The 14,970-nt window shown below is 35.7% G+C and overlaps 1 protein-coding gene across 4 annotated transcripts in view; it reads left to right on the forward strand.

The window, feature by feature from the left end:
• The window catches only part of CCDC91 (coiled-coil domain containing 91), a 254,814-nt gene that overhangs the window by 204,792 nt on the left and 35,052 nt on the right, over window positions 1–14,970 (forward strand). For all 4 annotated transcript variants that reach the window (XM_045587880.1, XM_036456857.2, XM_045587881.1 and 1 more), the window contains one exon: window positions 7,362–7,475. In XM_045587880.1, coding sequence (XP_045443836.1) covers window positions 7,362–7,475 — 114 coding nt within the window. The remainder of the gene's footprint in view (window positions 1–7,361; window positions 7,476–14,970) is intronic.

Raw genomic sequence — 14,970 nt, forward strand, 5'->3', positions numbered from 1 at the left:
TAGAATGCAGAAATAATTTATAATCATTATTACAATTACTATTAAAGTAAAATATCCCAGAATTGAAGGACATGAGCTTTAGAATTATAAGATAAAAATTTCTAGATAGGCCTATAACTAGAGGTGTCATGAATACTTTGAGAAAGAGGGGTAAATACAGTTCTCATAGAAGAAAAAGTTATGCAAGTGATAAGGAAATAGAATGTAATCAGACTTGACAACCTTTAAAACTGCAGAAATTTCCAAGCTAGAAATCCACACTTAACTGAACTATAAATCAAATGTGAGAGTAGAATAAACGCATTTTTCAGACAAAGGATATATTAAAACTTTACTTCCCATATTTCTTAGAAATATGTTCTTTATCAAAACAAAGGAGTAAGCCAAAAAAGAAGAATCCCATGGTATTTAGAAAACTGGAGGGAGCATTTAAGAGAGGTATAGTGAATGAATACCCAGAAGTATGCATGAGGGAGATTCCAAAATAGACAGCTATATAACAGAGAACAACAAATCCAGTTTGGAGACATCTCGAAGAAGATAAATATAATAGAATTTCTGATATCTTTGAAAGTATTGAGTAGATATGTAGACAATTAGAATTTGGAAATCATTTGATAGCACACATTTGCTCAGGCCAATATAATGTGGCTTTAGTAACACTGTATCATTTCTGAACCCAAATCTTAAGAGACCTTACATTCTTTTGCTGTTTTGCAACTCTGTCCAGCAACTATGTGAAAAATCCCGAACTAGTCTGCTGGAGAACAGGAGACCACAGGAAGGAGAAACAGGCTATTCTGCCTGATTCCATTCTAGTAATAGCAAAATCAACCCCAGGTCTCATTAAGATCCTTTAGTGAAAGAAATAGATTTACAGGTCTAGGAAGTGCAGCATCCCAAACAAGAGGAACCCAAAGAGGACCACACCAAGATACATCATAATTAACACGCCAAGGATTAAAGACAAAGAGAGAATCTTAAAAGCATCAAAAGCAGTTACCTAAAGGGAACGCCCATATGACTGTAAGCTGATTTCTCAATAGAAACTTTGCAGGCCATAAGGGAGTGGCAAGAAATACTCAAAGTGATGAATAGCAAGGACCTACAACCAGTAGCCTTGTATCTGAGACAAACAACCAATATTAGTCTACCCAGCAAAGCTATCATTTAGAATTGAAGGTCAGATAAATAGCTCCACAAACAAGAAAAAGCTAAAGGAATTCACCACCACCAAACCAGTATTACATGCAATGTTGAATATTCTTTAAGAGGAAAAAGAAGGGGGAAAAATATGAATAATAAAATGGTAATAAATACATATCTATTAAAACGAATGAACAAGAAATCTAATGAACAAAATAAATGTGAATAAAATAGAATCAGTGGCATGGAAACGGAATAGACTGATAAATCTCAGAGGGAAAGGGTGGTGAAAGCGAGAAGAGATTAATCAGAGATCTTATATGTATACTAGAGGCCCAGGGCACGGATTCGTATAAAGCAGTTGTACTACTTGTAATTCCAATACTCATTTTCTAAGGTGCACTTTCACAACTATGTGAAATTTTTTATATAATACACAATTAGATAATATGAATACTGTGTATAGAAACAGAAATTACTAAAGCACACAGTTGCCCCAGAAAATGGATTTCAGTCTACAATGGATTATAGTCTATAGACCAGAATTGAGTTGATTGCTGAGGTTTGGTCTATAAATAATTTGTGTTTACAATCCTTAATTAAATTACATATATTGATAAAAAACAAATAACCACCAACTATGTATTTGTTCAGAATCATCTGATTATTGAAATGCTTGGTAGATTTAATGGTCACTAAAGCGTACCTATACTTTAAGCAATAAAGAGAAATTAAGAAATCTTGTAAGCTTTTAACCCTAAATGACATTTATCATGACTTGTTTAATTGTAACAGTATAGAAACTGATTCTAGTCATTCACTTTCTAAAAAATTAGTATGTAAAACTCTTTTCCTTACTTAAAACTAGCTATATAATAATTTTAATATTTTCTTTTATTAATAAATCTTTATAGATGAAAGTATTACAAATGTCCCCTGTTTTCCCCTCATTGACCTCCCTCTAGCCTGCCCCCATCCCCTGCTCCAGGCCTTCACCACTCTATTGTCTGGATCCATGGATTATGCATGTATATATACTAGAGGCCAGATGCACAAAATTCTTGTAAGGGGCTCAGCTTTCAAAGCTGCAGAGGCTTTCCTCAGCCCTCACAGCCCAGCTTTGTCCAGAAGGACCTCCAGCTGTCTGGTCTAATTAGCATATTATGCTTTTTTTATTATTATAGATAAGGTTTTGGTTGATTACCTCCCACTATATGATTTCTTACATATATTTTTAGAAAAAACTTTATTATATGTTTAGAAATGTAATTAAACATTTTCATAAATAAACCATAAAATATATGCAAATGGATGTTTTTCCCTCCAAACTCCTTTAGAGCAGTGCTTCTCAACTGGTGGTAATCTCGTGAGTAAATACCAAATATGCTATTTAGAACAAGGCACCCCACCTCTAGCCCCAATAAAGAATTGTCAAATAGTGCTGAGGTTGAGAAATCTTTCCTTAGATGATATACCATGTTCCAGTATGCCAGTTACTAAAATACTCTGAATTATAGGCCATTACTAAAATATTCTGAATTTTAGTCTTTCAGAATTGCCTATTTGAATATGCTCATTGTGTCAAATCCTCATTCCTTGTGAGGTATATTTTATTTTGGACTAATTAAGACTCATTGGGACAATATAGTTCATTTATGAAATTTAGTAAAGCATGCAGGCAGATATTTACCGAGACTTGTATAACTATGCACAAAATTATTTGTCTCCAATCCAGAATTTGGTTTAATTTAGAAAATGAAAGGTTTCTCCAGCCTTGGCCAGTGTGGTTCAGTTGGTTGGGTGTTGTCCTGTGCACCAAAAGGTTGCTGGTTCAATTCCACACGCCTACGTTGTGGTTTAGATCCCCACAGGAAGCAACAGATCTCCCATTAATGTTTCTCTCATCTTTCTCTCTCCCTTTCCCTTCCTCTCTCTAAAAATAAGAGGGGGGGGGGGGAAACTTAAAAGAAAATGGAAGACTTAAACTTTCCTTTTGTAACATCCTATATAATAAAACCGGTCGCTATGATGTGCACTGACAACCAGGGGGCAGACACTTGATGCCCCCTGGTTGTCAGTGCACTCCCTAAGGAGTAGCCCTGCTCAACCAGAAGCTGGGCTCACAGCTGGCTACTGCAGCAGCGGTGGCAGGAGCCTCTCCCGCCACTGCTACAGGCAGGTGGTAAAAAGTGAGGGGTCCTGGACTGCAAGAGCCCTGGATTGCAAGAGGGATGTCAGACTGCCGGCTTAGGCGGACATCATCAGAGAGGTCCTGGACTGTGAGAAGTGCAGACTGGGCTGAGGACCCCCCATACCCCAAATGCACAAATGTTGTGTACCAGGCCTCTAATATTTAAAGGAATTTATTTATTGACAAGAACTCTTTAAGGACAGACTTCAAAAACTTGACTCTCACCTAACACACATTTGAGAGAAGAGAATCAAGAACAACTTTCTTTGTAAATGGTTACTTGTCAACTCAGAAATTAGGAGAAGAAGATCTAAAAAAATGTGATAGATGAGCATGTAGCAAAAACTCTCACTCACCCAAAAAATATCAGTTTGAAGAATATATTAGTAAATATTTCATATTTTTCTGGATGTATTATTTTTATTTAAATTGAGCATTTGCTGTCCTAGCTAGTTTGGTTCAGTGGATAGAGCATCGGCCTGTGAATTGAAGGGTCCTGGGTTAGATTCTGGTCAAGAAAATATGCTTGGGTTGAGGGCTCGATCCCCAGTAGGAGATGTGCAGAGGGCAACCAGTCGATCATTCTCTCTCATCATTGATGTTTCTATCTGTCTCTCCCTCTCCCTTTCTTCTCTGAAATCAACCAAAATATATATTTTAAAAGAAATTAAAAGAAATAAAAAATAAATTGAGGATTTGCTCTGACATTTAATAGAAAACATATCTTTTATTTTCAAACTAGGGGCTCAGTGCATGAATTCATACATCTTGAAAGGAACTCTGGTCTGCGAGGCTGCAATGGGCACAGGGGCGGTCTTGGCCCATCCTCCATGCCCCTGTCTCGCACCTTCCACTGCAGCCCCTAGTCCCTCACCTGCTGGCAGCCCTGCTCCTGCTGCCACTGCTCCCACATGCTAATGGTGCCAGCCCCACTGGCACACGCTGAGTGTGCAGTGATTGGGGCCAGCGCTGGCAGCGGGTGTAAGTGGTGGCTCCGGTGCTGGCAGCAGGTGTTAGCAGGCTGGCACCAGCAGCAAGTGCAAGCACCAGGCGGGACTGCAGCATACAGAAGCAAAGAATTTTCAGTAACCACTAGAGCACATGTGTCAAACACAAGGCCCGCGGGCCAAATCCGTCCCATCAGGCCTTGCAATGTGGCCCGCACCGCGCTGTCATCACTGCACTCTGCTGCGTTTCCATCACAATGACAGTTTATGACTGTTCAGTAAACCATTCGGCCCGCGATTTAGGCTGGATTTTAGATTTTGGCCCCTTCTCTGATTGAGTTTGACACCCCTACACTAGAGGCTTTCCCCGTTGACAGCAACTGGCGCCCCACCTTGGTCTGGCACCCGCTCTCATCTACTCCACCATCCCCTCAGAGCCAATGACCACCATGTTCTGTATGTTCCCCTTGGTGTTCAGCACATGTCATAGCGACTGGTGGGTTGTCCCACCGTTTGATCTATTTGCATATTAGAGTTTTATATATATATATATATATAGATAATCCAAGTCTACAATCCTTACCTGCAGTTCTAAAATTCTAAACATTCTGAAAACTAAAGATTTTTGTAACTCAGCTATTGGCAAAAACCTGACCTAAACTGATGTGAGGCTATTTATATTTTTAATTTACCCATATAGTGTGAATATTCATTTCAGAACTATTAATGTGATGTTATTCGAGGGCCTTCTTAATATATACAATATTATTTTCCTTATAAAATTCTGAAAATTTTTAAGTTCCAAATTATCATCTTTGAAACAAAGAGGAATTTCTTTTCTTTTTTTTCTTTTTTTTTAATATATTTTATTGATTTTTTACAGAGAGGAAGAGAGAGGGATAGAAAGCTAGAAACATCAATGAGAGAGAAACATCCATCAGCTGCCTCTTGCACACCCCCTAGTGGGGATGTGCCTGCAACCAAGGTACATGCCCTTGACCGGAATCGAACCTGGGACCCTTCAGTCTGCAGGCCGACACTCTATCCACTGAACCAAACCGGTTTCAGCAGGAATTTCAATTATAGATGTTTTTAAGTAATCTTACTTGTCCTCATTTATTTCCTTTAAAAATTCAACCTTTTAAAATAATTATGGAAGCAGCTGAGTGTTTTATCATTTACCAGTGGTACTAAAGCATGTTGAAAATAAAATACTAATTTTTAAAGTCACCATTAGAGGGACTTTCAGATTTTTTACCCAATTAGGAAAGAAATCAGCAAAATTAAGGTGATAGCAATGTTAAAAGTGGGAAGAAGACATGATCAAGCAAATGATGGATAATGTATATATTTCCAATATTGCTATGAAACTGTTGAATATCACATGATAATCTTTTAAAATGCAGTATGAAATTAGATGTCATTCTTCCTCAAAATCTGGTAAGCCTAAATGTAACCAAGGGTACAAAAAATAGCCATTTTCATGGTTTTCTTATGGGAAAATTTTTTAAACAAAATGCCAAAAGCTCTGACAGCTATTATATCCTATAGCCAAAATGAATTTACTTCCTGAAGTGATCCTAAGAAGATACATAGCATGCATCACAAAAATAAATATATGAATCCCCATCACTGCTTTAGTCTATTAAAAAACTACCAAAATATCCATGAGTAACAATTGGTGAAATAAGTTATATATCCCTGAAATGGAATATACACCAAGTGGCCAGATTATTATGATCTCTGAATGCATAATAATCTGGCCACTCAGTGTGTGTGTGTGTGTGTGTGTGTGTGTGTGTGTGTGTGTGTATTAGAGGTCTGGTGCATGAATTCATGCATGGGTGGGGACTGGCCAGGGGAAGGGGACATGGGCAGTTGGCGCTGACCTGCCTGTTGGTCAAACTCCTGGTTGAAGGGACAATTTGCATATTAGCCTTTTATATATAGGATATACACTGAGTGGCCAGTTTATTATGCATTCAGAGATCATAATAATTTGGCCATTCAGTGTACATCATATTATAAAAAATATATATACTGGCATAAAGATATTCAAAATCTATTTTATCTAAAAAATGCAGTTTTAACTCTAGAAAATGGTATTTACAGTTTGCTTCCTATCATTTTTTTTCTGTACTTTCAAATTTTCTACAGTAAATATATTCAGAATAGGAAATTGTTAATATTTTATATTTGCTAAGTTATATATACATGTCTAAAATTAATTGGAAAAACTACAAATGAAGGAAATGTTACTGATAAATTTTAAGACATTTTATCACTGATTACCTTTCCAAAAAAAAAAGGGGGGGGGGGATGCTACCTATATAGATAAATAGAAGTTAAGGCAGTTTGTTTTGTGACATTTATCCAATCATGAAAATATTTTAGCAAAAAATATTACCACTTTTTGAGAAGTATTATATTTCTTTTTCAGAATTTTAGCCTTTTTTCTCCTTGTCTGAAATTCTGAAATCTGGTGGGTACCTGATTATTATTTCAGTAAAATGGGGTATACAATTTTCTCCCTAGATTTCTCATTTCAAATATTAGCACAGAGGGTGGAATTTTTACCTCTTATTCATGGTGTCCAGCGCTCAACATCTTAACCTGGCAGGAGGACCAAACGAGCTGTAAATCTTACCACCCAGACCACACTTGATTATTGTATGATGGGAAAATTAAACGTGAATAAAACAGCTAGAGCATTAGGGTGTTCTTGGAAGAATAAACACAAGTTGGAAGTCTTATGTGGATAGTGCAAAGTACAGGAAGGCAATCAATCATGTAAACATCAAATGAAAGGTTGGTAAGGAAGCCATTGGAGTCTGTCAGGCGCTCCCTGCAATAAATGGCTCATTCCATTTCTTTCCCTTTCACTCAGTTTAGAAAAGTGCATTCTGTGAAATCTAACAGATCTCAAAATATTTTTTGAGTTCTTAGTCCTATTTAAAGACGCATTTTGCACAGAATGAGCTCAAACCATTAAAAGAGGATTTTTAGTGGGTATAAAATGGACACAAATTTTGTCATATTGCATATTTCCATGACTGTTTTCCTCCTCCCACAAACAGGAAACAGTTAAGGCTGCAATAATGGAGGAGCAAAAGCGCAGTGAAAAGGCTGTGGCAGAGGCAGTGAAAAGATCACGAGAAGAATTGATCGAGTACATCAAAGAACAGAAAAGGGTAAGTTTCTCCTGAAAGGTTCCGATTTGTGCTTCCATAAACAGAAGCAGGCACTTCTATACATATTTAAAGTGTCCTTTGTCATGTAATTTAGAAATATCTATGATTATTTTATGATACAATGATATATTCGAATAGTTCTATCTCTAGACATAAATCTCATTTGTCAACAAAAAAGCAACCCAATAATTTCTTGACACCAAAGAGGTAATATGCAAATTGAACATCACTCCAACACACAAGATGGCTGCCCCCAGGTGGACACAAGATGGCCTCCACAAGATGGCCAGCAGAGGAGGGCAGTTGTGGGCAATCAGGCTAGAGGGGAGAGCAGTTGCGGGGAAACAGACCTGCAGGGGAGGGCAGTAGGGGTGACCAGGCCTGCAGGGGAGGGCAATTGGGGATGACCTGGCTGGCAGGGGAGAGCAGTTAGGGGTGACCACAGGATAGCAGGAGAGGCAGTTGGGGAGGACCAGGCCTGCAGGGAAGGGCAGTTGGGGGCAACCAGGCCAGCAGTGGAGAGCAGCTAGGAGTGACGAGGCTAGCACGGGAGGGCCATTAAGGGGTGACTGGGCCGGCAGGGGACAGCAGTTGTGGGGTACCAGGCCTGCAGGGGAGGGTAGATGGGGGGACCAGGCCTGAAGGGGAGGGTCATTGGGGTCGATCAGGCTGGCAGAGTTGTTGTTTGGGGGTGAACGGGCTGACAGGCAGAAACGGTTAGGGGCAATCAGGCAGGCAGGCAGGGAAGTGGTTGGAAGCTAGCAGTCCTGAATTGTGAGAGGGATGTCCAACTGCCCGTTTAGGCCCGATCCCAATGAGATCAGGCCTAAACGGGCAGTTGGACATCCCTTACGGGGTCCCAGATTGGAAGGGTGCAGGCTGGACTGAGTAACATCCTCCCTGGTGTATGAAATTCGTGCATGAAGGTGTGAGAGGATATCTAATTGAGATTTTGATTTTCATTTCCCCAGTATTAGTGATGTGTCTGTTAGCCATCAGTACATTCAGATTTTGTACCCATTTTTTAATTGGATTGTTTGTTTGTTTTGTTGTTGAGTTGTATGAATTCTTTGTATAGTTTGTTTATTAACCTCTTTTCAGATGTATAATTTTCAAATATATTTTCCCATTCACTAGGTTGCCTATCATTTTGTTGATGCTTTCCTTTGCTTATTATTTTGATGTAGTCATTTATTTCTGCTTATGATTCCCTTACTGTTGGAGTCAAATCTACAAATGACACACTAAGACTGATATCAAGGAGCTTATCACACATGCTTTCTTCTATGAAATACAGAGAAGGAAAGTTTTAATATATTCTGATTATTTATGATTATTTATTATGTAAGATAATGGCTTAATTTCATTTTTTAGCATGTGGCTATTCAGTTTTCCCAACACCATTCTTTGAAAATACTTTCCTTTCTTTTTTGTATGGTATTGAATCTTTTGCTGTAAATCAGTTGTCTATATTCGTGTGGGTCTATTGTATTATTTATTTGTGTTACAATTGTAAGCCTCCTTTTGCCCATCTCATATGTTCATCAGAAATATTGTCTTGTAATTTTTCTTTTGTTTTGTCTTTTTTCTGGTTTTTGGTATCAGGGTAATGTTGACCATATAAAAAGAATAAGTAAGCATTCCCTTCTCTTTATTTTTTGGAAGAGTTGAGAAGGATTGGTATTAAATCTTTGGTTGCTTAATGGAATTCACCAATGAAGCAGTCTGGTTCTGGACTTTTGTTTTCTGGGAGTTTTTTTTTTTTTTTATTACTGTTTTAAACTACTTACTAGTTATTGTTCTCTTCATATTTTCTATTTCATGTTTCAGTCTAGGAAGGTTGTGTGATTCTGAGAATTTATGTTCTCTAAGTTTTCTCATTTGAAGGCTTATAGCTGTTTGTAGAAGTCAGCTGTGATCCTTTATATTTCTGTAGTATCTGTTGTAACTACTCTTGTTTCTGATTTTTATTTATTTGAAATTTCTCTCTTTTTTCTTAGTGAGTCTAGCTAAAGGTTGTCAATTTTGTTTACCTTTTCAAAATACAAGTTCTTAATTTTATTGATTTTTTTTCCTGTCATATATTAGTCTCTATTTTATTTATTTCCTTTGATTTCTTCCTTGAGCCAATTGTTTCTCAGTAGCATATTGTTAATCTCCATCTACTTGTGATTTTTCCAGTAGTTGATTTGTATTTTCTGACCATTGTCATTACAAAAGATACTTGATATGATTTCAGTCTTCTTAAGTTTATTGAAAGTTGTTTTATTTTAGCATATGGCCTTTCCTTGAGAATGTTCTGTGTGCATTTAAGAAAATTGTTTATTCTGATGTTTTTTAATAGAACGTTCTGTATATATCTATTAAGTTCATTTGGTTTAAGTTGTCATTTAAGATTGAGTTTTCCTTTTATACTTTGTCTGGATTATGTAAATGCTATTAAAGTCCCATCTTATTATTGTGTTGCTGTCAATTCCTACCTGGAGGTCTTTTAATATCTTTTAATAATTGCTTTATATATCTTGATGCTTCCATGTTGGATACATTGTATTAATAAATAGGCCTTCCTGATGGATTGTCACCTTTATCATTATATAATATCCATGTTCGTCTTTTGTTACCTTTAACTTGAAGTCTATTTTGTCTTTGATAAGGATATCTGTATTCACTTTCTTTTGGCTAACATATGCTTGGAGGATCATCTTTTATCCATTCACTTTAAGCCTGCTTATCTTTAAAGCTGAAATATGTCTCTTGAAGGCAGCATATAGTTGGGTATTATTTTATAAACTATCTAAGCACCTCCAATCCAGGTACATGCCTTTGACTAGTATTTGAACCAGAGACCCTTTGGTGTGCCGGCTGATATCCTATCCACTGAGAAACACCGGCCACAGCACAATTAACAAGTTTTTAATCAGTTACCCTCCTTGTAAATATTTGAATTACACTTAGAATTAGAATTAGGATTGTACTAGAATTAAAATTAGAATTATATTGAAAAAATGTTTTACTTTTAAATGCCACTTATCAGGATGTTTTTTTCTATCAAATAAATAGGGATGTCACCAATCTTTACAAATACACACTATTCATTCGGTCTATATATCTTAGAGAGTTCAAAGTAGCTACCTGTATATGAATTAATTAATTGAATTATAATTTACACTCAAATTGCATCCTAATTTTTTTAGTAAGTTGAATGCATGATACTTGTACTGTTAGCTAAATCATAATAATAACCAAAAATTAGTATCTAATCAGAACATAAATCAAGAACTTTTTAAATGATCAACCAAAAAATAATTCAAATTAATGATGGATCAATTTCAGTGATAAAAGTTCCTTTCTTCTAAGTACTGTATTCTATATGATAGGTTTTTTAAAATCCCTCTGTAAAACCTTATATCCCAGGGGAGAAAATTACATTGAATACACAAATTTAGTATGAAATTAAAAAGCTAGTATTTTGCAGCTTTGGCTCTCATAAGTTTTCCATATCATTTAATGGAAAATGAATAATTCCTTAATGAATTTCGAATTTACTAATATAATCTGTACAATACCGAAGAAAAGTTTAACACAAAAATCTATAAAATTTTTAAAATATATTTAATTTTTTGAGAATCATATAGGTACCTGCAAGTGTACCTATGTTTGGTTTCAAACTCCCTTGAATATTATAACATCTAGATAAGAAAGGAATTGCAAACTATAACAAACTATATGGATCAAATTTGGCTTGCTGCTTATTTTTAAAAAATAAAGTTTGATTAAAATAGCCACATCCATTCATTTATGCATTGTTCTTTGGCTGGTTTCATGCTGTGATAGCAGAGTGAGTAGTTGAGAGAGACCATTGGGCCCACAGCCCTTTAAAATATTTATATATATATATATATATATATATATATATATATATGTATATATATGTATATGTATATTTTAATATGCCTCATTACAAGTAGATAATAGAAATTCCTTAGATGCTATACTACAGCATACTATAATAGATTCTTCTCTTGATACTAATTGCCAGATAAGGCATTATAATATATTAAATCTAGTCATTAGTGCTATAAACTTTATTTTAGACTGAAGAAGATTGTAGGGGGAAAAACACACGATATGGGTTAAGACCACATCCCTTGACACTTCCCAAGGGAGGAAGAATTTGTAGTTCATAATGACCTATGGCCCTTGGATTAGAATGAAGTATTCCAACCCATCCCACAAGTTTAGACTGTTATACATGAGCTTCCTATGAGGGAGGAAGTGTGAATAACATTCGGCAAGCAACAGCTACTCACAGCCAAGCAGTGATTCCTAAAAAATAAAATCTCGTCCAAATGTAATAAAAGATTATTTTTTTTCCTCTTAAGAACCTGAATGATGGCCTGTATTTTCTAAATCACCTCCAGGAAAATAATCTTCATTTTAGAGGATTCTTTTAATTTAGATCTTTAGAGAGGAATAATAACTAATTACCACCTTTACTTGAAATGTCCTATGGTCAAAGCATTATCAGAATTTCTTAATTGTAAAAAGACTCATTTAATACAATTTTGCCACAATATTCTTGAGTGTTTACATCACAAACTATTTATAAAAAAGGCAATATTTGGCCAAAATGAACTCTAGTTTCTGATCAGTTCTACAGTTACTTGAATTAAAAAAAAAATAACATGTCAGAATTATTTTGTCCTTTAAAATATATCTAAATACACAAGTCATTATTACAAATAAGTTTTTTTATATAGAAAATTAAGATTGAATCATAATCCCAAAATTTTCTGTTGAAAACCTTTCTTTTTGCTATGTTTGAAGTTATGTTGATGTGCAGAAGTATTTTAAAATTAATTTTATTCTATTTTAGCATAGAGTTATTAAACAGTATACCCCAGTCTGACACTTAACTTTAGTGGGTCTTCGTTCTTAATACTGTCTGTTAGGTAGAAAGAAGAAATAATTGTCATTTGTAAGAAATATGCAATAATTAGACAACAATTCTGGCTTTGCACTATATCTATAAAAGTTTCTTATAAAACATTTATAAATATAACTTTCCCTATGTACTTTAAATAATTGGACTATAGAAATTATGTCTATAGGATGGTAGGCTTACTGCATAATTGATTAATATTCTTTTAAACTATCCTGAATACTTATAAATATCTGTTGCTTCCCATTTTTTTTCAAGAATATAAACAGTTAAGAAATTAGTTGTCATTTGTGCCTTTTAAATGAAACTCTTGAAATTACTATTTTATTTTGTTCTATTATCAAAATATTTTTCAATAGAAAGGAGATGGTATTATTACTAAAAGACACTTTTTAGTTTTTAAATTTGATCTCTGGTTTATTGTATAGTTGTTTTTTATCATCTATATCTCCTCATCAATCAGATTTTTGCTTTGAAAATAATAACAATTTGGTTTGTAACTAATGTGTCTTGGAAACAGTATGAAAGAAATCATTTTCTAAGAGATGCAGTATTTTTCTCCTCATGTGAAAACAGAGACAACCTTATGACATTCTGTTCATTGCTGATTCATATGCACGAACATGACCTCTCTCTGCCCCTGTCTTGCTCACTCTTTAAAGGAAGGCCGATTATTTAATATATGTGCACTCTAGCCTGAAACAGAGGAAAAAGATACATCATTTATTATCACCACATGGTTTTTAAATGAAATCCACTAGATTATGGGTGAGTCACATATCTGACTTAGTCTTCTACTAAATTGTCAGACTTTGACTAAATTGTTAGGCTGTATTTATCTTTTTTAAACAAGGAATACTGTTTAAAAATGGGTGATCAAGACCAATTTTGCCAGCACTTCTTTTACATCTCTGGAATTGATGTACCAGTGTACAGCTTTTCTTGTTCTTTTTAAAGATATTTAACCTCCTACATGAATTTCCTAGCAATTTTTCATTCATTTCTGTCATCGTTGACTGTTTAATTGAGATTCCATATCCTCAGTTTTACTAGTATATATAAGGTTTCAGTATTCACATCAGTTTTCCCCCAAGAGCTAATTTTTATCATTGCTTCCCTTTATCAGAGAATTTCAGATTAACCTCACATTAAAATCCTATAAATATTTGACTATATATTTTGTTTTTAAATTCGGATTGAATTTCTAATTTTAAGTAACAAGCTGACTCTGACTGGTTATCAGAAAGGGGAGTTATTTATTTTTTAAGAGTTATTTATATGGGAGAAACAGGCTTTGAAGCTCATCTTCCAGAAGCAAAACCCAAATCATGACATAGAATAAACCTGATGAGGAAACCTCATTGCTGTTGCTTCCCCACCACCCACTAAAGAAAACTGTAGTTGCGTCCACTTCCCCACTCCTGTCACCTGTCTGTCACTAACTCCATCTCACAACTTCTGCTTCTCCCAAAGGCCAAAGTCACTACCACCACCCTCACCAGCAAAGACGGTCCCACGTGAGTTTCACTCTTCAAATTTGGGAAAACCCTGATTGGCAGAACTTTGATCACATGTCTACCTACTAAGCACAAAATAACTTAATAAAACCCTCGCGTTCTATCTTGCAATGAGTAATTCCCCTGATGTGTTTTCAAAAACTGCTAAAAGAAGAAAGTATGACAAATGTATACTGACATACATGGCTATTCAACATCAGTATACACTTTTTGCTAATATTAAAAGCTTAAGTACACCCTTCTTTCATTCTTAAACATAATAGCAACATCAATGAAAATAGTATTAAAACACTTTATCTTTTATAAAACAAAATATCCTTACAGAGTGAATGGCCTGAAGTCTCTTGTGGCATCTAACTACAGGCAAGTATTGCTGAGTGTGTCCATGATCTGATCATGCAATATCTGTTGTCAGAACCTTCTCGTGTCTCACTTCACATATGTCACAATCACTTACAATAGCTTGCTACCAAGCATGTCTGATTTAAAAGTTGGGTGAGCGTAGTCAGCATGGCTCAATGGTTGAGAGTTGACCTATGAACGAGGAGGTCACAGTTTGATTCCTGGCACATGCCTAGGTTGTGGGCTTAGTCCCCAATGTGGGGTGTGCAGGAGGAGCCTATCAGTGATTTTCTCTCATCATTGATTGTTTCTACTCTCTCTCCCTCTCCCTGCCTCTCTGAGATCAATAAAAATATATTTAAAAGTCAGGTGAATCAGCCCTAACCGGTTTGCCTCAGTGGATAGAGCATCGGCCTCCGGACTGAAGGGTCCCAGGTTTGATTCCAGTCAAGGGCATATACCTTGGTTGCGGGCACATCCCCAGTAGGGCGTGTGCAGGAGGCAGCTGATCAATATTTCTCATCGGTGTTTTTAACTCTCTATCACTCTCCCTTCCTCTTGGTAAGAAATCAGTAAAATACATTAAAAAACAAAAAAAGTCAAGTGAATCAGCTAAACCAAGTTAATTTTAGACAGATCAGGTCACATTTGTTTTATTGTCAAATATACAAACTCTAACAACTCTTAGTGGGAT

This window comes from Pipistrellus kuhlii, unplaced genomic scaffold, assembly GCF_014108245.1.
Source record: "Pipistrellus kuhlii isolate mPipKuh1 unplaced genomic scaffold, mPipKuh1.p scaffold_m20_p_3, whole genome shotgun sequence".
Lineage (NCBI taxonomy): Eukaryota > Metazoa > Chordata > Mammalia > Chiroptera > Vespertilionidae > Pipistrellus > Pipistrellus kuhlii.